The sequence below is a fragment of the Larus michahellis genome, chromosome 1 (assembly GCF_964199755.1).
Source record: "Larus michahellis chromosome 1, bLarMic1.1, whole genome shotgun sequence".
Taxonomy (NCBI): domain Eukaryota; kingdom Metazoa; phylum Chordata; class Aves; order Charadriiformes; family Laridae; genus Larus; species Larus michahellis.
Window position 1 is genome coordinate 27,615,229 of NC_133896.1, and position 20,997 is coordinate 27,636,225.

General features: G+C 41.1%; 1 protein-coding gene across 2 annotated transcripts in view; it reads left to right on the forward strand.

The window, feature by feature from the left end:
* The window catches only part of ASZ1 (ankyrin repeat, SAM and basic leucine zipper domain containing 1), a 42,307-nt gene extending 28,656 nt beyond the window's left edge, over nucleotides 1-13,651 (forward strand). The window contains exons 10-15 of one of the 2 annotated variants that reach the window (XM_074572635.1): nucleotides 4,393-4,505; nucleotides 9,718-9,823; nucleotides 10,254-10,367; nucleotides 12,182-12,265; nucleotides 13,173-13,213; nucleotides 13,543-13,579. In XM_074572635.1, coding sequence (XP_074428736.1) covers nucleotides 4,393-4,505; nucleotides 9,718-9,823; nucleotides 10,254-10,367; nucleotides 12,182-12,265; nucleotides 13,173-13,213; nucleotides 13,543-13,579 — 495 coding nt within the window. Of the gene's footprint in view, nucleotides 1-4,392; nucleotides 4,506-9,717; nucleotides 9,824-10,253; nucleotides 10,368-12,181; nucleotides 13,214-13,542 lie in introns of both variants that reach the window. The other variant, XR_012585226.1, reaches the window with a different exon arrangement.
* Nucleotides 13,652-20,997: the final 7,346 nt, after the last annotated feature.

The following is a 20,997-nucleotide window of genomic DNA, read 5'->3' on the forward strand; positions in this document are numbered from 1 at the left end:
CCATTAGACAGCATCCTGGTGTGGGCTATATATGAATCCTAAAGCCCCCTTTGGCAGGAATTTAGCTCTTAAAGGAGATTTTTTTCTGGCTTTCGTCTCATCACTGTGTGAGCTGTTGTCTTGGTCATGATTGCATTAAACTGCAAATCTGACTGAGTATGTGTTCATATTGATCACCTGTTTTGGTGTTGTAATTGTTACTTGTTTTTGTCTAGGGGACAATGGGATAAGGGGAGAGAATTGTGGACTTCAGTGAATGGCTAAGCCTTATGGTTCCCTTGTTGAAGGGGTATAATTTCACACAAACTGATAACTTCTGTTTCAGTGTTTTAACATGTTTGAGACTCCGTATTACAAAGAGGGATTTTTTTGACAAACTGAAATAAACACGTGGATCAGCTGCTCTTGCACAGGAAGATTATAGGAACAGAATTATTTTGCTTCTTAGCTCCGCAACAGCAGGAAACAGCAGTTCCTGGAAAACTAGTTGTGCTTTGTGCATGGACATGAATTAATTAGTGAGTCTTCAACTGAGAATTTTAAAAATGACATAACACTCCTGGCTTATTAGCACTTCATAAGTTATCCTGAATTCTTGATGGAGTCTAGTTTTAGAGTTCTACTAACAGTTTCTCCCCACACCGCTGATAGAACAAATCTAATCAGTTTCCTTGTAACTCCAGAGTCGAAAGTTTTTAGTGTGATGGCAGATCTTCAGCTAACAGCCAGCTATTTTAAAGAGCCTGGATCTTATTACTACAAAGATTAATGATGACCTCTGATGGATGCCTCTGAACCAAGCTGCTTTGTATCCAGAGAACTGGGGAGAAATCCTGTCACTAACATGATACACTTTCCTCCATCAAACAATATCAGAAAGATATTTTCTCTGTAAATATCTTTATCTGTGCTCTACAACAGAGCCTAAACAATGACTCTTTCAAGCTGAAGTCCTTACATTCCTTACACTTACAAACTGTTCCATACTGAGACAAGTCTGTTCAATATACTGGGTCATGTCCATTCAACATTTGAAGGTTTTTGTCTGATTCTGTGCTACTCATAACACTCGGTTCTTTTTTGTCTATTTTTCTTGAGCATTGGTCTCACAAGATAGCAATAAAAGTAAATTTACTTCTGGATGCATTTAGGATTGAGAAGGTTACTTTCTCACATGTTTATTAGTTTAGACTAAGAGAAATTGACATCCTGTTCTGGATTTGAGATTGAATAATGAAAATTGACACATCAAAATTCAAAATATAACCCAGAAGTTTAACTTCTCCTTTAGAGAACTACCTGATCTGTGTGCTTCCATATCACAGTTCCAGGACTGTCCTTCCTCTACTCACACTCCTTGCAAAAAAACCCAACATTTAATATTTGGCAGAAAATTGTCAGGTTATTAAAATTAGTGGCCACTTGAGCAAGATGGCAAGGATGTAAGAGTTCATGCATAACTTCACTGTTTTATCAGAGAAGTGTGTCATCTTTCATGTGTTGAGGCAATCTGCTATTCGCCTCTTTTTTTCTGTCATCCTTTAGACAGAAACAAAAGGTCACGTTGATGCTGGAGCCTGAGTTTGGGGCATGTGTTTTCAGGGGTTACGTTTTATTACTTTATTTAGTTAAGTTAGAGTTGATGTGCCTAAAATCAAAATCTAGACTGTGCATAGTCTGTTTTACAGATAAAAGCAAGTTCTTGTACAACACTTGTACATTTTTAAACATATGGCCACTTCACAATAATATTTGCGTTATTTGGACTGCAGAGTTTAATTGAACCAACACCAACTTAAAAGCTTGCTTATCCATAAGGAAGAACGGCACCTTGCACTGTGCTTGTTCCATGCATTCATCATTGCATGAATAGTCAGGTTCTGGATAACCCTCATGTTCAGCAGAGATGGTCTAGAAAGGGAAAATGTCGTCTTTGGGAAGTAGTTTGAACGGATTTATATGCTTTCTGTCTGTTAAGTTGTGCACCTAGTACCTCTGAATTCAGAATTACTGTGGTGGTGGAAGGTTTTATCTATGATGACTTTTATCACATTCTTTACTTCCTAAACCTTATCTTCAAGATGTGGTGGTGCTTACTCACTGATCCATTTGCAGAAGGATGAAATTATGTTTTAGTTGTAGGGAAACAAAGTACATCATTTTCCTGATACGCTGGTCAGAAAGCTGTATTCTGATTTGCGTTTTCCAGGAATGAGAAGACGGAGTCAGAAGCAAACAGTCTTCGCAATAGTTCCTGCTTTATGCAGGATAGTTTTCATATTCAAGAATAACTGCTGTTCTGTCATTGGAAGAGCTAATTTGATTTGTTAATTATAATTAAAAGTAAACTTGCTGCTCTTGTATAAATTGGCTTACCTCTGCCTCATGAAATGACTGCTGTAATGCTTTGTAAGCACTAAGGAAACATTAGTTTATACCAGATAGGACTCCACAAGGCGAACTTGAGAACTAATTAGTTGAGCAAACTTACAGTTCAAAATAAGTAAAGCAAATTATTTCTAGGAAGTCCTGATCTTTCTCTCTTAATGCTGCTAGTGATATTTACCAAAGAGACTTGAGTACAATTCGTTCAGGTACCCATGGCAACCTATTGGAAACAGAAGTTTTTGACACCTGTAGTTAAACTCCTGATTAATATTGTTGGGATTTTACATTACTGAAGAACTTACTTGTCTATAGACTTAAGAAGTTGTTTTGAAATATTTAAAGACACGCTTGTGAGCCTGTACTTACGTGTTACCTGTGATTTCTGTTTTGTGGAGCCACAATGAACACTGGGCATCGTAAACAACAGTCTTGTGTAACGCAAACATTTCTCCAGGCACCTTCTCTTCCCTAGAATTGCTGCTCAGCACCATCCAAGGAACTGAGACTGCCTGGCATTTTGATCTGATATGTGTTGTCAGCTGTTCATTCAAAATTCTTTCTGCAATAATTGCAAAAATCTAGAGACTGCAAACACTAATATCTTACAAATTTCTGAGGCTGCAGCAGGCTCTAACATCAGTAAGAGCCCTATATGTTCTAGCTGTGGAGACTGTGGAATCCTTGCAGTCTCAAATTCCAGAGTGGTCCACTCCTGCTGAGTCCAGGTACTCAGCTGGACAGTTAGGAACAAAGTCATACTTGGAGATGGCATTACAAATTTTTTCACTTGTGTAAAGAAGCATCCTTAGGGCTGCTAACATCAGAAGTCCTGTGTTGTACAGCAGCCTGTCAGATGAGCAAGGAAAAGTATTGAATGTGCCACAGAAGCACATCTCTTTTAACAAATTGACTATTATTTTTTCTTTATTTAAGTGTTCTGCAAGAAAACTCAGCCTAGGATTTAAATAGGAGTTAAATTTTAATCCGAGATAGTTGATGGATAACACAGCTGACAGTGCTTTCTGTCCCAGTCATCACTTGGAGAATCTCAGTTATGTAGTGCATAACTTCTGAGGAAAATTGTGCCTTTCTTCAGCTAAAAAAGGCAATAAGCCTTGAACTCTTCAGAACTTTTCGGTTGTTTGCAGCATTAGTCAAGAGTAGCAAATACGAACTGATTTGAGTTTAGGGACTGTATAGCTGATGTTGAGTAGTATTTAGGCTTAGTCTTAATTTCAGGTGAGAAATCTATTCTGAGTTTATAAGTATGGTGTCCTTTAGATATATCAAAAGGCTGTTTTTACGGGCTATTTCATGGTAGAAACATCTGGATGAATGTTTTTTTAACAGATCATATTCTCTCTCTTTCTACTAGTTTCTGATCATTTGAATTTTTGGAAATAGAACCAGCTAGATTTCTTTGTAGATGTAACTTATTTTTAAAATGAGATTCTATAAGAAATTAAGATTTTAAAAGGTATCATGTCTTATGAGACCAGTTTCTCTGGAAAAAAATAGACGCCTAAAAGTTCGTAAAAGCCCTTCTTAAAATCTGGCCTCTTTCTGTAAAATTATCCATTTGATGCTAATTTGATGGTTTCCATTCTTTCTTTCTGAGTTAATGCTGTATCAATATCATGATGATTGGTTATTTTGCTATAAAAAATGACTGAGATGATTCTGAAATAGGGGAGCATAACATCCTAATAACAGGGGTACTTATAAATACTGCCATTCATTTTTTTTTTTAATAAACCTTAAACGGATTTTCTGAGTATCCTGTGCAATTTCTGTTTGGCTCTTCCACAGCTCTTGTAATTTTGTTTTGCATCACTGAATAATTTTATTTTTTACTTTGGCAGTTACGTACACTGCAGTTGGTTGCAATAACTTAAAAGCAACTTCTTTTGACTCTTAATAATGAGAAACTAGTGCAATAAATGGTACTGTACTGTTAAGTCTAATAAGTATTAAATAATATTTGGAATTATACTTTAAATTTAGATTGGCATTACAAATCCTGGCGATCAGCAGAAACTCCTAGGTGCTACTAAGGAGCTACAAACAGAAGAAATAAGAATTGGAGACCTTCCTGAAGTGATGAAGCTGGAATTGAGGTATTGACTGTGTATCTAAGCAATTGGAAGTGAAATATGAACTGTTCAAGGTGACAACATTGTTTTCTATACCTCAAAGGTAAAATTCTCTCACACCTTATCCCATACATAACATTCATGAGAGTTAGTGGATTATGAGGACGGGTGGTACGTGTGTTTTGTACAATGGAAGTTGGAAGCTTAGATTCCTGTTGTAGGAGTCTGTCTGTGGGTTATATTGCTATTACATACCATTACTTTGGCCATCTTTTTGAGTGGTGAATCCTTTCTTTGTACCTCAAACAGGGTTTCATGGCCTTGCTGTGCAGGGTTTTCATATAATAAACTCTGAAACTGGCTTCTCAGGCTCCAGTATTAACTCATTATTTAATTTCTCTGATAGACTTCAGTGAGCAGATGTTATTATTTCTCCATGGAAATGAGGTCTTACCCTCCTTGCTTCCCCATGCTTCAAGAGCATCGTGGACCCTTACAAACCGCACATGATGTGGTCTCTCTAGGTCTCCATTGTGTCTGTAGACAAGGCAGGCTGTATTAATCTTGCAATCAAATTTGTCTGATTGTAAGATGCAACAAAAAGATGCGTGGAAGGGAGAGATGTGTGTAATTTCTGCATAGGACTTTAATTTTCAACTGATGAATTAATTACTTCTGTATTTCTGTCTTAACTCATAAATGCGAATTCTGTGTAGATTCGGGATTTTTTCCTTGTTTTTCTCTTCCACTGGAAGCAGCTTTAACTGGCTTCTAAAAGGATTCTTTTTTTATATTACAAATCAATAACTTTGTAAGATATTTTCCTTATCATAGATTGTATGTGTCAGTAGAAGTAGATTTCTAAGGAATCCATTTTTTAAGAAAGTCCTTCAAACTGCCATTCCAACTTGATATTTTTCCCATTATTGGTTCTTTCTCACAGCCCTAAGCATCAGCTCTGCAATACTTCTCATACTTCTTGTGTAGTCTTGTGCAGTCCCATGAAAGCCAGGCCTGAGCTGAGAGGAACATCCCTCAGCAACCTTATTAAACTCATCAGTCCCCTCAACACCGGTAGAGCACTTCCCCCATCCAGCACATAAAGAAGTATGAAGGCTATAGTAAGTGCAAAGGTGTCCTAAGATTTCTTAAACCTCTTATCCTTTATTTTGCTGTGTAAATATCATTTTTTTCCAGAAGAGAGACCTAGACTTGAATTTAGATTCTGTGCTCTTATCTCTCCTCTTTTTACTTCTCAGAATTATAGAAGAATTGCTCCTGAAAATAGGATTAGTTTGATATTTTAATTTGCAAAAGTTTAGAGATGGACTTGGGCAGAAGACTGTGGCTTGCCTTTCAGAGGCTTTAGTCGGTTAGTTGAACTGTGGTTGTTTAATCTGGAGAAGACTGGTTTGGAGGTACTGCTCCTTCCTCATACGGTAGCTGCATCACTAGTAAATTAGCTTCGCTGTGCTCGTTTCTTTCTTCCCAGTCCCACCACCATTTGCATATCATTGTGTTGCCTTGTTTGCAGTGGCCTGGCTGGAAAAAACTCCTTGCATCTTGTCTACTCATTAAATAACTTTCTACTGTCTAGAAAAGTAAGGGTTTAGTTCCTCTTTGCAGTGTGTCTCTCTCCCTCTTGACTAGTGACCTGACAGCTGTGCTGCTACTGTTAGATATTTCTTCCCCCTCCAAAATGCTAGGGAGAGCTGTCTGCATTATAGAGGTACTATAAAGCTAGATAGACTCTTCATTAGTCATCTTGTTCATTAGACTGAAGAATGTGCTTAGGTTCAAGTTCATTCTGTACATGTTGCCATCCTTTGGAGGCAGCTAATACTGCCAAAACCACCACTAACCCATGGTCCTAAGCACCATGTCTACCCGTCTTTTAAGTGCCTCTAGGGATGGCAATCCCACCACTTCCCTGGGTAGCCTGTTCCAATGTTTGATAACCCTTTCAGTGAAGAAATTTTTCCTAATACCCGATCTAAATCTCCCGTGATGTGGTTCTGCGATTGTCTTTTGTGCCTTGGCTACATGAGTCTGTCTAGTAAGTACTCCGCTCCTGTCTAGTCATTCTTACATATACTGATTGTTCCTGTGCCTGTATCTGTATCCATTACTGTGTTTATACAAAAGAGGCTTTGCAGCCTGCTTGAGGTACGTTTTTGCAGCATGATGCCAAGTTTGAGCTGTGGGATGTAGGAGAACGTACAGGGCATTTGGGGGAAGCTCTTGAAAGACTGAGATGGGCTTGGAAGAGCAAGGTGTCCATGTCCTAATACAGGACCTTGATGCTTCTTCTAGTCTGTGAGAAGATTTCTCCATCAAAACAAGTACCTGTGTACTTTCAGAAGAGAATCCAGGTGCAAACTAGTACATGTGCTGTAAGACTGAAGAACCAAAGTTCCGGCACGCAAGAGGGTACAAACCAGTTTGATATGGATACACCATAAATACTCTGACAGCACCTGAGCCATTCTTATTAAAATAGAGGTTTTGCTGCTGAGCTGAGGTAGTCGGCCAGGCATCTGGGCGTCTAGCTGTCCAAGTTAGGCACCTTTAGGAAAGGACGTTGACCCTTCAGCAAGGGATAATTAGCTGCGTTTAAAGAGGACTTTGCCCAGCTTAAGCTTCATGCATTTTTATGCTAGAAGTGTATGCTTTTTTGAGATTGGTCCATAGTAGTGCTTAATATATACATTCAAGCAGAAAGCTTAAAAATTTGAACAGAGGTGGCAAGTGGAGAATTACAAAAAGTTAACAGTTCACTGCAAGTATGGCCAAGTACAATAAAAAATAACACATGACGTCTGGTGCAGTCTCACACACCGGTGACATGTGGAATTCCTACTACAGTATGGTTTTAGCTCATATGTAGCTCTCAAAACCAGATAATGATTGATTGATTAAAGATTGAAGTACACTAAATATGACAGCATTTCAGCTACAGCAGGCACTGCATAGTTTTCTAGAAAATGGCTTGACATGTATTCTAGGAATCTGACCTTGAGACTAAAATCATAGGCTGTGTTTACATGCTATTATATAAAGATTTTACTTCCTGCTTGTTCAAAGTCATTCTGTGAGGAGGAAAATCAGTCATTAAGTCATAGAAAAACTAACATAGTAGAAAATGTTGAACTGATTGATTATAAACTCACAGAGTGTCTAGCACTGTTTAGCCACTGGTGTTTTGACAGCCATTAATTCTTTTTAAAAGTGATTATTTTTTGAAAACGTTATTTCCATTTGCAAATATAAGAACGTCACCGCAACAGATATAAAATTATCTGAAAATGTTTTTTAAGAACTATTATTCATATAATAAAGAGGTATGAGAAGTAGAAGTGTTTTTCTTTTCCAGTTTTTTTTTTCCTCCCCATTTCATGCCTATGGCATACTTTATTTTTTTCTGAGAATCCTTCCAGAATTCCTAAAAATAATTTCCTTTGTGACAAAACACAGAAGGTGCCATAGCTGATCCTAGCCAGCTGAGAAGTTATCTAAGTAGAAGGAAATTTACATGAGCACAGCTTGACTGTAGTAATGTCGGAGAAACTGTCAGACTATGTCCAGATGTGATTATTTTGTGATTTTTTCACTCTAAATGTTCAGTTCAGTTATATTGTTCTGAAATAAATAATAATTTATTTTATAAAAACAAGCTAATAAACTTTCTTACTTCCCTGACTTCATAAAAACCATGAACAGGCTTGGGTTTTTACCTCCAGCATCCCTTCTGATGCTTCTGTATATTTCTGTTTTAAGTGTTAAAGTCTTAACAGTTTGGCAGTGTTGCAAATCACAGATGTCCTGGGCAGTGTTGGAAACTTTACTCATGAACGATCTTGTGCCAAAGTTGAAGGAAAACAGACTATTGGCTAAATTCTGTCTCTGTTTAGATACTGGCCTGTAGCTTAGTTTGGGAAACTTTATGTGTATCTTTTTGCCATCAGAAGCAACAGCAAGTAAGGTTGTGAGTGTGTTACATCTAGGTTTAGTAGCAGATTGCCCTAGGGAAAAGAACAACATTGGGGGTCTGAATTAATTTTTTCAGATGCTTCCATAAATATAACGAGCAGTCCTGACATAGCAACTTAAAATTGTCTCTTGTTTTGGCCCTTCTTATTAGTCACCTGAATGGCTTATCACTAGTGGAAACTTTTCTACTGGAGGTACAGATGCTTCTCAGGGGTTTCAGGGTTTAAGAGCTCACTCTGTAAAAACAAATGGATGATATTCCTTGTCCCCCTTTCCTCTGGCCGGTCAAGGGCAACAACGTTTGGACAGGACCGTGACTCGTAACTAACACTCTCTGAGGCTACAGTAAAATAAATTGACTGAGAGTCAAGTGGAAGAAGTAGAAACTTCGCATTGAAATTAATCTATTAAATTTTTCTATCCTTTACTCTACTCTTTGGCAATACTGATCAAACTAATTCTTCAGAGTTCAGAGTCTTCCTGCTTGTATTTCGCCACTAAGTATAAACTTTCTTCAAAATAGATAACATCAGATATTTTAGGCTTTGAGGAATGTATTTCCAGATCCAGGGGCCAAGTCAATATTACCGGATTCTTCTTTCTTCCACTATGCTGGAGACTAAATGACTCTTAGCCTAGTCATTTCAGGCCTAGCTCCAAAGCAACAAACCAGATTTTTTTTTTTTTTTGTTCCCCGCTTCTTCCTCAAAAATGTAAGCTGTAGGTCAGGAACATTAATAAGTCAGCATAAAATTGATTATAAATTCTCTGTTTCTGGTGTTGCAAGACTGTGATCTGTGTGCACATATGCACAGGAAAACAGTGTGTTGCAGTTGTTATGCATAACGTGTCACAAAATTACTTATGGAGCAGGTAATGGAATGTTTTCATTGATAATACAGGATTGATGAGAGTTAGAAACAGATGTGGAGGTTAACAGAATGTTTCCGAAAAGCTTTTGGGTGACACTTTTTCAGGTTTCAGTGTGTCTTACTAGCTGAATATTCCAGATAACCGAATGATTTGTTGTCCTTCCAAAAGGGGGGGTGCAGAACCAACTTGCTAAGTTGTTAAATGTAATGTTTAACTGCCCTGTTTCAAAATGACACTGGATTTTTTTTTTTTTATGCAGTGAAACTGCATGTCTGATTCACTCACTAGCCAATGTTGAAAATGCTTAGATAATATCAGCTTGCAAAAAGTTACAGCCTTTAACAAATAACAGAATATCGTTTTATTTTTGTAGTGGAGATGAATTCCTCAAGTTTCTTCAGAAGTTGAATAAAGAGTGTAGTAAGCTGACTGTTCCTGTGCAGACCATAAATAAGCATTTCCTTAAGAATTCTCACAAGGTATTCAACCAAAGAAAGACTGATTTAGAGTATATTATTCTATTCTAGACAAGTATTCTACCTTGTAAAATGAAAAATATGAATACTCATCAACATCTTGATTATTGTCTAGTTATATAGAGCTGTCCAATGCTCTTTCTCTAAAGAACACCTTGTTTTAATAATTTATTTTGAAGAGTTAAGCCACCCAGTTAAAGGAGATAGATCTGTTTCTTTGTGGTTCTGCTGGTAGGGGAGTTAAGGTGACAAAACGTTCCCACAAAGGCTGATAGACAATAGTAGATCATGTTGTGCATAAACCATATAATAAAAACCCAGCATAAATGCAGTTGTAACCTTTTTCTGACACTGTCTTTTATGATACGTTAACTGAGGAATAATAAATTATAATCTATGGTAATTCTGGCAAATAACTGCTAACTATTAACAGATAGTGCTGCAGTGGACACCGACTGAAAGTTTTATTGAAGTCTGCAAAGACTTGATTTGCAGTGTTGAAAAGCTGGGAGAAGAAGTTACCAAACTGAAGGACCTGTTGGAGAAGGTGGGTATGTGTGAGTGAGGCTACTAAATACTGTGTACAAGTTTCTGCATGCAACCTCGGATGTGACATCCATCAGTGAAATGTTTTGTACCTGGTCTGGCACAGGCTCTTTAGCTGTAGCTTGGGCATTGCATCTTCCTCTCCCCCATCCACCTTTCCATGGACAGAATGAGAAATAATCTAGAATATTCGACAGCAGCATGGACAGTCACCAAAGGAAGGTGTAGTCAGCCTTTTTCTTTCTACCACAGGAAATAATTAAGTTGAATGTATCCCTGTGCTCTTGGACAACCACTGTGGCATAAATGCCACTGTGAATACTTCCACTCTTACTCCTTAATTAAGGAATCTTCTGTTTGGAATTATTGACTCACCAAGAAGATACTAAAGTTTTATGGATTGGATGGGAGGCATCCCAGATAACTGCAGAGTGACAAAAGAAGAGGGTGGGAGAGGTCAAGGCTAGATGTTAGCACCACATCAGTCATTCTCAAACCAACACAATGACACGCTCTTGTCAGATGGGGTCATTTTAAGTAATAGGCTACTAAAAGGAATGGCTGCTGGGATAGAGTAAATGGAGCATCAGTGTCAGAAAGGAATCTGTTGCTGAACGAAGCCATGTGGAACTTAGACCTTGAGTATAATGCTACTAATGCAATTTCCTGTAGCTTAAGTAAATTTAATGTAATATAACAGCCTTCTCCCAATAAATCAGTTAACAGCAAATGTATTTAAGAGGTAGATTGAGGTTGTGGCAAAGAACGTTTTAGCTATTTGTGTTCCTTTTTTTATGTATGCAGAAACCAATTGTATGTATATATTTGCCTCCTGTATGTGCAGGCCAGTTATAAGGGCTGGCGGGTATCTGAGTTAGGTGCCACTTGACTTTACTCTCATCTGTACTTAAGGTTTTATAGCTGTCAAGATGAAGCACGGCGGCTCTGTACCCAGTGTTAAACAGAGGTGTTAAATGTTAGCCTTCTAATTACTTCAAAAATACAATTCCCATTCTCTCAAAATACAGCAGTGTTTTATGAATTTCACTGAGGAAGACTTTAACACAAAAAATTTTTGTGCTACTTAATTTATGGTGGGGCACTCTTGAATGAGTAGAGCACCGAAACATTTATGAAAAGTGCCAATTTAAGTGAAACAGTTAAACCTCTTAGATAATAAGTTTATATAAGTTCCCTTAAAATCTCCAGTAGTGTTTGCTAAGCTTAGTCATTACAAGACTTTGCCAGCAGTACGTGTTATGTCTGCAGCATATAATTTTTGAAAGCTGGCCTTCCAAGTGTCATAAACTAAGGTGGGGAATCCAGACGTAACCCTGCTGCACTTCATGATGAGGCTTCACTGAGCTTCAACATGTGTTTGAGCAGGCACTTGTAAAGTACTTGCCATTCGCCCTTCAATTTCAAGGAAGCCTGATCTGTTACATATTTAACTTGCTGTTCTAATAAACAGTTGGTTTACTAATTAAATGGCAAAAGTTCTGGTTAAAATATTTGAGTTTAAATGTTTTGTAATTACATTTTTGTAGCATCTCTTAGCAGTGTGTTTTACCCTTGAGGAATTAAGTTTGTAAACAAACAGTTTGTTTTTCTAATATATATTACAGAATGATTATCACGTTTATTTCACGTTTATTTCAATTGAAGTAGGGCACAGACAGACAGTGAGAAATAATAGCAATACTAGATGCATGGACAGTCTTAGGACTGGCTACTTTATCGCATACTTAAGAAGCCTTCACGCTAACTTTCTTTTTCTTTGTTGCACTTTTTACATGAACTTAACATGTACGTCAGCATGAACAGAAGAACGACCCCAGCCGAGTGAAACTTCCAGAAAAAGCACCCACCTTGGAAAAAAGATTAGTAAAAACGGGAGCGGTAACGTTGCTTGGATTTGGTTTTTTCTTCTTTATAACTAAGTTAATGGTAAAGAAAACCTGACTTTTAAGTTTAGTGCTATGAACAATTCTGGAAAACCTGGTCACATTACGCTTCTGTTCAGTATATGCAGCTGAGCTGAAGTCTTGTGAAAATTTGTGTAGTTTCTCATCATATCAGTAGTATTTGCATACAGTAAATACTTTGATCTAGAAATAAAGTTATTAGAAATTAAAACTGCTACTTAAATATATGTTAAGGTTTTATTTTCAAAATTATTTTTGGTATAGACAACAGGGCTATGATCTTGTCAAAGCTCCTTTTGGCATGAAGCTGTAATTATTGCTTACTAATTGCTAATTTCATTTTTACTTTTAGCTGTTGTTCAGAGGTGAATATAAGCAAATAATTCTGATTATATCATATGTTTGTATTTAAAATGATGATGCAGGTGTGTTTTGGGAGTTGGGAGATTTAAAATATTTTAAATATCTCATGCAGCTTATGTTGATGAAGATCTTTTCTCTTGCAGTTTTTCATATGAGTCTGTCACATGAAAAACTTCCTGCTGAGGTGTACATTTTCTTTGTCACAATCACAAGATTGGAGATGTCATTACATGTTGCCTCAAAAGTCATTTCCCACTAAACTATGATAGTCAAATTATGCCTGAAATATATCTCCTCAGGGATACTTTCTTCTGTTAAGAGTTTCATCACATCTATTAAAAGGATTATAACAGTCCTTTGCTATAAGAATGTAAGCAACTTAGAAGGCATGGCAGCATGTTTTTTCTTGGTCTGGTCTTTCAGCAGCTTCATGTTTGGAGTAATTTGTTTCTTAATATTTTCGCCACTTAAAAAGGTGTTTGTAATTCTGCAGTGAAACATTAATATCTGTTTTTCAGCTGGTTACCGAATCATCTATGTTGGAAAAAAGGGAATCGGTGTAAGTAATTCAAATTACACGTTTTGGCAGACTTCAGTAAATATCTGTAAAAATCCTGAATGTTTCTGAAGGGACATTCCTCTATCAAAATAAAACAGAAGCAGTGTAGAAAAACCTAAGCCTCAACAGGTGTCTCCTCTGTTTTCAGAGATGTTGTGTGGAGTCTTAATCTTTGATGTTCCCTCCAGAGACTACTAATGAGAAGATAAAAGCCTGAGTGCTACTCCAGTTGCTGTCACAGTTGTTCTCTGCTTTTTGTTTTAGAAAACTAAGTTGGATGTTAGTATGTTTCTTTGTTACTGCAATTGTTACACTTCCTTTCCTCCCAGGTTTATCCTTCAATGCACAGAACATCCTACAGAGTGATGAGGACGGAAGCAAATACAACAGAAGTTGGTGGTTTTTTCCCATTCTGTTCCCAGTTTCGGGTCAGAGTGGATAAGCTGTCTTCCTCACCACCACCATCTACCAGCAAAAGTGAAGTGCACATACTATCAGCATACTGAATTGAACCAACAAAGTATAGAAAAGGAAATATTTTAAAAATAGTTCTCTATTTCTTGATGTTACCTTATAATTAATCCTGAATTTAAAAGACGCATATCTCAAAAGGAAGAAGCCATGGAAATGGAAACATCCATGGAAATACAAAAATCTGTAAAGCACAGTTCTAACTGTTTGTCATACGCGTGGATCTTTATATATACAGAGCACTTCTTCTCTAATTCGCCCAAAATGCAATTCAGGTGCAGTTCCCAGTGGTGGGATGGCTCACAAGTATTACTAGGACTTCGACTTTTTCTTTTGGGTGAGGGTTTTTTTTCCTTTTCTGTTCTTTTTTTATTTTTTGTCTTTTTTGGGAGCAGGAAGATAGACAGGCATTTTGTTCTTACTACGTTTCCAACATGTACTTTCACTTTAGTTAAGTGGAATTATTTCAACCACTAGTGAGGTTTCTGCAATACTGCCCTTGAAAAGATTATGTCTTTACTCTACACTATTCCTTAATAGTACTCTACACTATTCCTTACTTCTCCAATTCACTGAGAATTTGCATTAACAAAGCCACTTCAAAGGACACTGAAAGTAGCTTCCATTTCAAGAGGTGCATTTCCTACCAGTAGTAGATCTTGTTATTTGAAACAACAACTAAAAATAACTCCACTTATATGGAAGCTTTTAAGCTAGCCTTGAAGGTCTTGCAGTTGAGTAGGAAATCTGTTCCAGAAAATAATTTTCTCAGTATTTAACTAAATTATAACAATATGAATGATGCCATCAGTGTAAAGTACCTATGAGGGGAAAAAAAATAAGGCATGATACTTGCTGCTAAATGTTTTCTAGTTACAGTAAAACATTATTTGCAGAAATGAGCCAAAAGTCTGAACACTTGGAGATGACCTCCAAAACACATTTGGGAGAAGCTGGTCCTGTTATCTTATGGATCACTTGCTTATAATCACAATTGCAAACACACATGTGAACAGCATTTGGGTTAAACATAGATTTTCTGCCAGCAGCATCCTTAGCATGGTGCACTGTTGAAGAATAGTGTTCAAAATGGTATAAACCACACAGGAGAAGCAAGGATCTTGGAATAAGCATTTGGAGCTGTTCCATTAATTGATTGGTCATGAACTGTCTTGCGTGAGTAGGATATGGTAACAGCCAAGTAAACAAGGATTATTTTAACCTAACATATCATAAAAAATGTCTGTTTTCCTCTTCGGATTCCAAACTCGGACTTAAACAATGAATTTCAAGGTCCTTTATTCACTTTCATGTTGTTCCAGTGCCTCTTTCAAATCCTGTGTTTGAGAAGGTGTCACAACGTGATTATGGTAGGATGGGAAGCAAAGAAAGAGATTCCTTCAGCATCTGTCTGCTGAGCTACCCTGTCAAAATTCTCACCCCCACCAGCACCAGACAAGGAAGCCTGCAGATGAAAATGTCCCTGCTGAGAGGCCTCCTTCTGTAAATCATCAAATTAAAGTCATTATCCCAGAACAGTAAGAATACAACGATTTGCATATCTATGAGGGGAGTGGAGGAGAACGCTAAAGAGCTTTGCATGCATTAAGCAGGTAAGCTGCACAGCCTGGGAGCTATTGTTCCTCTCTTACAGTAGTGCAAATGGAGATGGGGGAGGACTGAGTGGATTGGACCTGGGGCCAAATCCTGCAGCTACATAGTTGCGTAAAGATGCAGCGAGGTTCCTACTTGCAATACCATTGGATACCTAACTTCTCTTCATGCGGATGAATATTCATGCAATGGCCTTTTCTGAATCTTTAGACTGTTATGTAAAATCAGGGACTTGGGTGATCCTGTGGAGATCCGAAAGAACCGAAAGAATTTTTGTTTCTAATTTGTCCTGTCCAAGATAAACTGCAGGTTGTGTGGGTTGTGTCTCTCTTCCTGTGCTTGGGATTTGCCCCACGCTTTAAATTTTGCTTGTGGAGTACCTGGCCTGTCGTAAGGCGTTGCTTAATTACTCCTGTTGGGTACCAGTTGCAAATAGTAGACACTAATTTGGGGTATCTGTATTCTTCAATGGAGGAAGAGTGAGCTTTTTTTTGTTACATTCTCCATTGACTTGGAGAAGTGTTGTGTTTGGGTTTTCTTCTTTCATTTCATCTGACTGCCTTGTTGGGGACAAGACTTACGCATGAGCTGTGCAGTTTATTCTTTTTCGTCTTGCTGTCTTTGAACCCCTCAGGTGTTCCTTACTCCTAAGTGTGAGTAGGTGTTTGCTTGCATTTGCCTTCTCTGTTCCAGCAGTTCTGCAAAAGTTACAGGTTTTCTTTCCCAAATAAAACTTCTGTGTTAATGGTGAAGTACTACAGATGTTGCTTTGGGCCTTACGTGGTGGAAGATTTTGAGTCTTCAGCCTTGCTGAACAAGTCTCTCTCAGAATAAATTGAGTAAATCCATCTTGCCCTGTGTCGTGAAAGGATGGCTAAGTGATCCATAGCTTGTCTGCGTTAGTTGTCCGCTTCCTTGCCGTCTGTTTTGGTATTGATACGAGAGGTCATCTTTCTGCGCAGATAAAAAGCCTTGAAGGTCTAGCGGGTACCATAACTGCAGGTTTCTGCTTTTAAAGACTTTTGCTGTCATTTCTTTGTCCTGGAGGCATGGAGGAAATGTGTATTTCCCTATTCTAGAAATAGGATTTTCCAGGTAATGGGGTGTGTATTTTACGGACCAGAAATTATAAGTGGTGAGGTATAAAATGAGGCATTACTGGCATTAAATGAATAATGTGATGTGTATCCCTAACAGCTTTAATAGCTGTTAAATTACTTCTAGTTTTTATCCTGATTCAAATGGTGTCATTTCATGTAATACAGAGCCATAGTCCCTGGAAGTGGAACTATCCAGGGATCCCTCTGGGAAGGATTTTCAGTTGTTTTAAGCTGTGCTACTGACTGTGATATATATGGGAAGATGCCTTCTACTTAAGGGTTTGGTGGGGTTTTTTTTCTTACTAATTATTCTTCTCAGGTGAGCCTTCCATGCCTTCAGCTTTTCTGAAAAGTCTTTATTTGAATGTAGAAGTACAGGTTTAACTACATTATTTTCACTATTGTATTGAAAAACCCCAGCTCAATTTAAGGTATGTATGCAAAAAACTGGGCTTTCAGTGTTCCTGGCTACTCTGCTGTCACCTGTATTGCACATAGCATGATTTCTTGACTGGATGAGAAACTCAGTGCATAATTCTCGTTGAAGGCATGTAGAGCTTTGAAAGTCCAGTCCGCTCTTGCGGCAAGGGTGGCAACTAGCTTCTCCAGGGCTGCATCAGGAACAGCATCATATCACCCGCAGGTCGAGAGTGTGATCCTTCCCCTCTCCTCGGCACTGGGGAGGCCACTTCTGGAGTGCTCGGTCCAGTCCTGGGCTCCTTGGTGCCAAGAGGGTCATGGACATACTGGAGTGAGTCCGGTGAAGAGCCGTGAAGATGGTGAAGGGCTTGGAGCATGTGAGCTACGTGGAAAGGCTGAGAGAAGGCTCAGGGGTGTCTTATCCATGTGTGTACATATCTGGGTGTGGAGTGAAGATGGCCAGGATTTTCTCAGTGGTGCCCAGGGGCAGGTCAAGAGGCAACGGGCACAAACTGAAGTACAGGAAATTCATTTAAACATAAGGGGCAAAAAATGCATCCCGGGTCAGATGCTGAAGCAGGTTGTAGTGTTTCTGTCCTTGGAGGTACTTGAAACTGGACAGCCTGGGCAGCCTGCAGGCTGACCCTGCCCTGAGCAAGCGCGTGGACTGGAAGAGGTCCCTGTGGTGGGTTAACCTTGGCTGGACGCCGGGTGCCCACCAAGCTGCTCTGTCTCCTTCCCCCCACCCTCCTTTCTTCCCAGGCTCAAGTTCACTCCCGGTTTTCCCTACCTCTTCTGACACAGGGGTACGGGGAATGGGGGTTGCAGTTAGTTCATCACACATTGTCTCCACCACTCCTTCCTCCTCATGGGGAGGACTCCTCACACTCTTCCCCTGCTCCAGCGTGGGGTCCCACAGGAGGCAGTCCTCCACAAACTTCTCCAATGTGAGTCCTTCCCACAGCATGCAGTTCTTCACAAACTGCTCCAGCATGGGTCCCTTCCATGGGATGCAGTCCTTCAGGAACAGACTGCTCCAGTATGGGTCCCCAATGGGGTCGCATGTCCTGCCAGTAAACCTGCTCCATCATGGGTCCACAGGTCCTGCCAGGAGCCTGCTCCAGTGGGAGCTTCCCACAGGGTCACAACTTCCTTTGGGCATCCACCTGCTCTGGTGTGGGGTCCTCCACGGGCTGCAGGTGTGTATCTGCTCCACTGTTAACCTCCATGGCCCGCAGGGGGACAGCCTGCCTCACCATGGGCTTCACCATGGGCTGCAGGGGAATCTCTCTGCTCCAGTGCCTGCAGCGCCTCTTTCCCCTCCTTCTTCTCTGACCTTGGTGTCTGCAGAGTTGTTTCTCTCGCAGATTCTCACTCTTGTCCCTGGTGCTGCTGTTTTACAGCAGGTTTTTTCCCCTTCCTAAATACATTATCATAGAGGTGCTACCACCGTCACTGATCATATAGACTCATAGAATGTGTTGGGTTGGCAGGGAGCCTCAAAGGTCATCTAGTCCAAACCCCCTGTGGTAAGCAGGGACTCAGCTTTGGCCAGTGTAGGTCCATCTTGGAGCCATCTGGCACTGGCTCCATCGGACACAGGGGAAGCTTCTGGCATCTTTTCAGAGAAGCCACCCCTGTAGTCCCCCTGCTACCAAAACCTTGCCATGCAAACCCAACACAGTCCCCAGGGCCCGTCTCAGCCTGGTCTGTTCTGTTCTGTGTAACGGGAGAGAGCGGTTAATAGAAATGATACATCCAGGGTGAATTCATGTAGGGCCAGCACAGAGTGTAGTGCTTGGAGAAGGAATCTGGAAAGCAGTAAAGCTGGAATGCAGGTGTGGTAAATGACCCTTCTGGAGGGGCAGGGGACGTCATTCATGAGCTGCTGCTGCGGTTGCCAGAGGTAAAGGAGCTCCCACGACAGTCCAGAAGGGTATTTCAGAAAAAACACAGGTCAACTTCTTGCTGCAAACCCGAGAAGGCTGGTGGCAGTAGGACTGTAGCTGTCCTCTCCCTGCCTTTTCTCCCCCCTGCTAATTGGTCTCTTAAACGTCAGAAACTGAAGTTGGCCGGCAGCTGAGAAATGGAGTGTGTTTCTTCAGGCTGATAGTGCTATATCAAATAGATATAGAATGCTCGTCTGTTGCTTTTAAGACGTGGTGGAGTCAGTAACTGGAACTGTAGTTGCCTCTGGGCAGGTGGCACTGCTGGGGAAGCAGTAATGTGTTCCAAGTTTCAGTTGCCCTTGACCTGAGGTCTTTGCAACTAGAAGCCTTTCTGATGTTGGTGGAGTGGGGGAATGGGTGTTTTCTGTGGGGGTGTTTGCATTTTGAGATGGTTTTTAAAGTTAAATTGAGAATTGTGTGAATGTTACCATCTCAAAAGTTGGCACGACTCTACCTTTTGCATTTTCTTTCCGAAAGACTGCGTGCTTGCATCTGGTTGTATGTCTGGGATCTCAAGGAGTCACGCTGCGCGACAGCCTGGAAGACCGATGTCAGTTCTGTGCGCAGCCATGGCTGTAATGTGCTGCCTGGAGAACAGATCCCAAGGGTGCTTCCTAGCTTGCTTTTCCAGGATTTTCACTTGGGGTTGACAACTGAGGGCATCTTCAGGAACAAGAACTATATGATTCTGAAGTTCTTTAGCAACCTTCAGAGTTTTCCTTTGTTACAGCCAAAGTGGGCTGACTGGGGGGGGGGGTTGTTGATGGTTTTTTGATTCTTTTTGTTTTGTTTAATGTCTGTTGTCCTGTATTTCCCATATAGAGATGCCACTAAGTAAAAAAAAAAAAAAAAAAAAAAAAAAAAGTTGCTAAATTCCTTCCTCTTGAATTTGTTTATTTGGCAACCATCAGTCACAGGGAAGGAAAGTGGGACTGCGTCACCTGGAAGCTCTGATTTATGGGCAAGCAGTGCCAGTGCCTTTGTGCCACTGGGTGGACGGGCTGGCACTGGAATAGTGCCAACACGAAAGGACGAGACACCTTTCCTTATGGCTTGGAGTTCAGGGACAGCTGCTGTCTTCTCTGGCCCTAGTCTGATGCATTTGTTGTGGGTGAGATGTGGCTGATAAAATGGACTTACTAGAGCGGTTCTGCTGGTGTGCTCTGGTTGTGTCTTGTGATCGTTAAAGAAGCTGTGATTAACAGCAGGGGGGAAAGTGAATGGGGAGCTGAAGAACAGAAAGGTCCTTCGGTGGACTTCTTGGGGTCTGGAGATGGAGAAGTTCTCATTGCATGGGGAGGAGAGAGGAGGCCTCCGCTGTGAAGAGCTGGTTTAAGGTAAGGATGAGATGAGGGGAGCTGATGCTGCATAGGTGCAGAAGGACGAATGGACTGAGAACATTGCAAGGAGGATGGGTAAAGGTCTTAAACTGAAAGAGGGGAGATGTAGATTAGATATTAGGAAGAGATTCTGTACTGTGAGGGTGGTGAGGCACTGGAACAGGTTGCCCAGAGAAGCAGTGGATGCCCCATCCCTGGAAGTGTTCAAGGCCAGGCTGGATGGGGCTTTGAGCAGCCTGGTCTAGTGGGAGGTGTCCCTGCCCATGGCAGGGGGGGTTGGATCAGGATGATCTTTAAGGTCCCTTCCAACCCAAACCATTTTATGATTCTGTGACAGGAGGGGAAGGAGGGCTGGGACCTGCCCCGACGGGGACTGACACGCAGCGAGAGGCCGCCTCTTCCCCATGCGTGGATGCGAGGGCAGGTCACCGGGGCCGGTCGGGGCCGCTCCGGTCGGGGCGGCAGCCGGAGCCGCCGCTTCTGTCGCTTCGCCTCCGGGGCGCCGGGCGGGCTCGCTGCCGGGAAGGAGCCGCTCCCGCCGGCGGGGGTGGCGGGGCGGGTACCCCCAGCCCCGGAGGCATCGCCCCGCTCCCCGCCCCAGGCCGCCGCTCCCGGCTGCCTCCCCGCCCGCCGAGTCGCTGCTCGGGGCGGGGAGGCGCTGCGGCGGCAACGGGCTCCCCCCCCAACCCCCGCCCCGGGCTTTAAGAGTCGCGATGGGGCGAGTAGCCCATGTTCTCCTCGCCGGAGCCCATCGGCCGGGGGTCCCGGCGCTGGTGGCCGCGGGAGGTGGCTGCGTGGGGTTGCCGGGGGTGAGGGGAGGCGGCAGGGCGGTGTCGCACCCCCGCAGCTGGGCTGTCCCCGCTCCCCGCTGGACACCAAGCCGTGGTGTC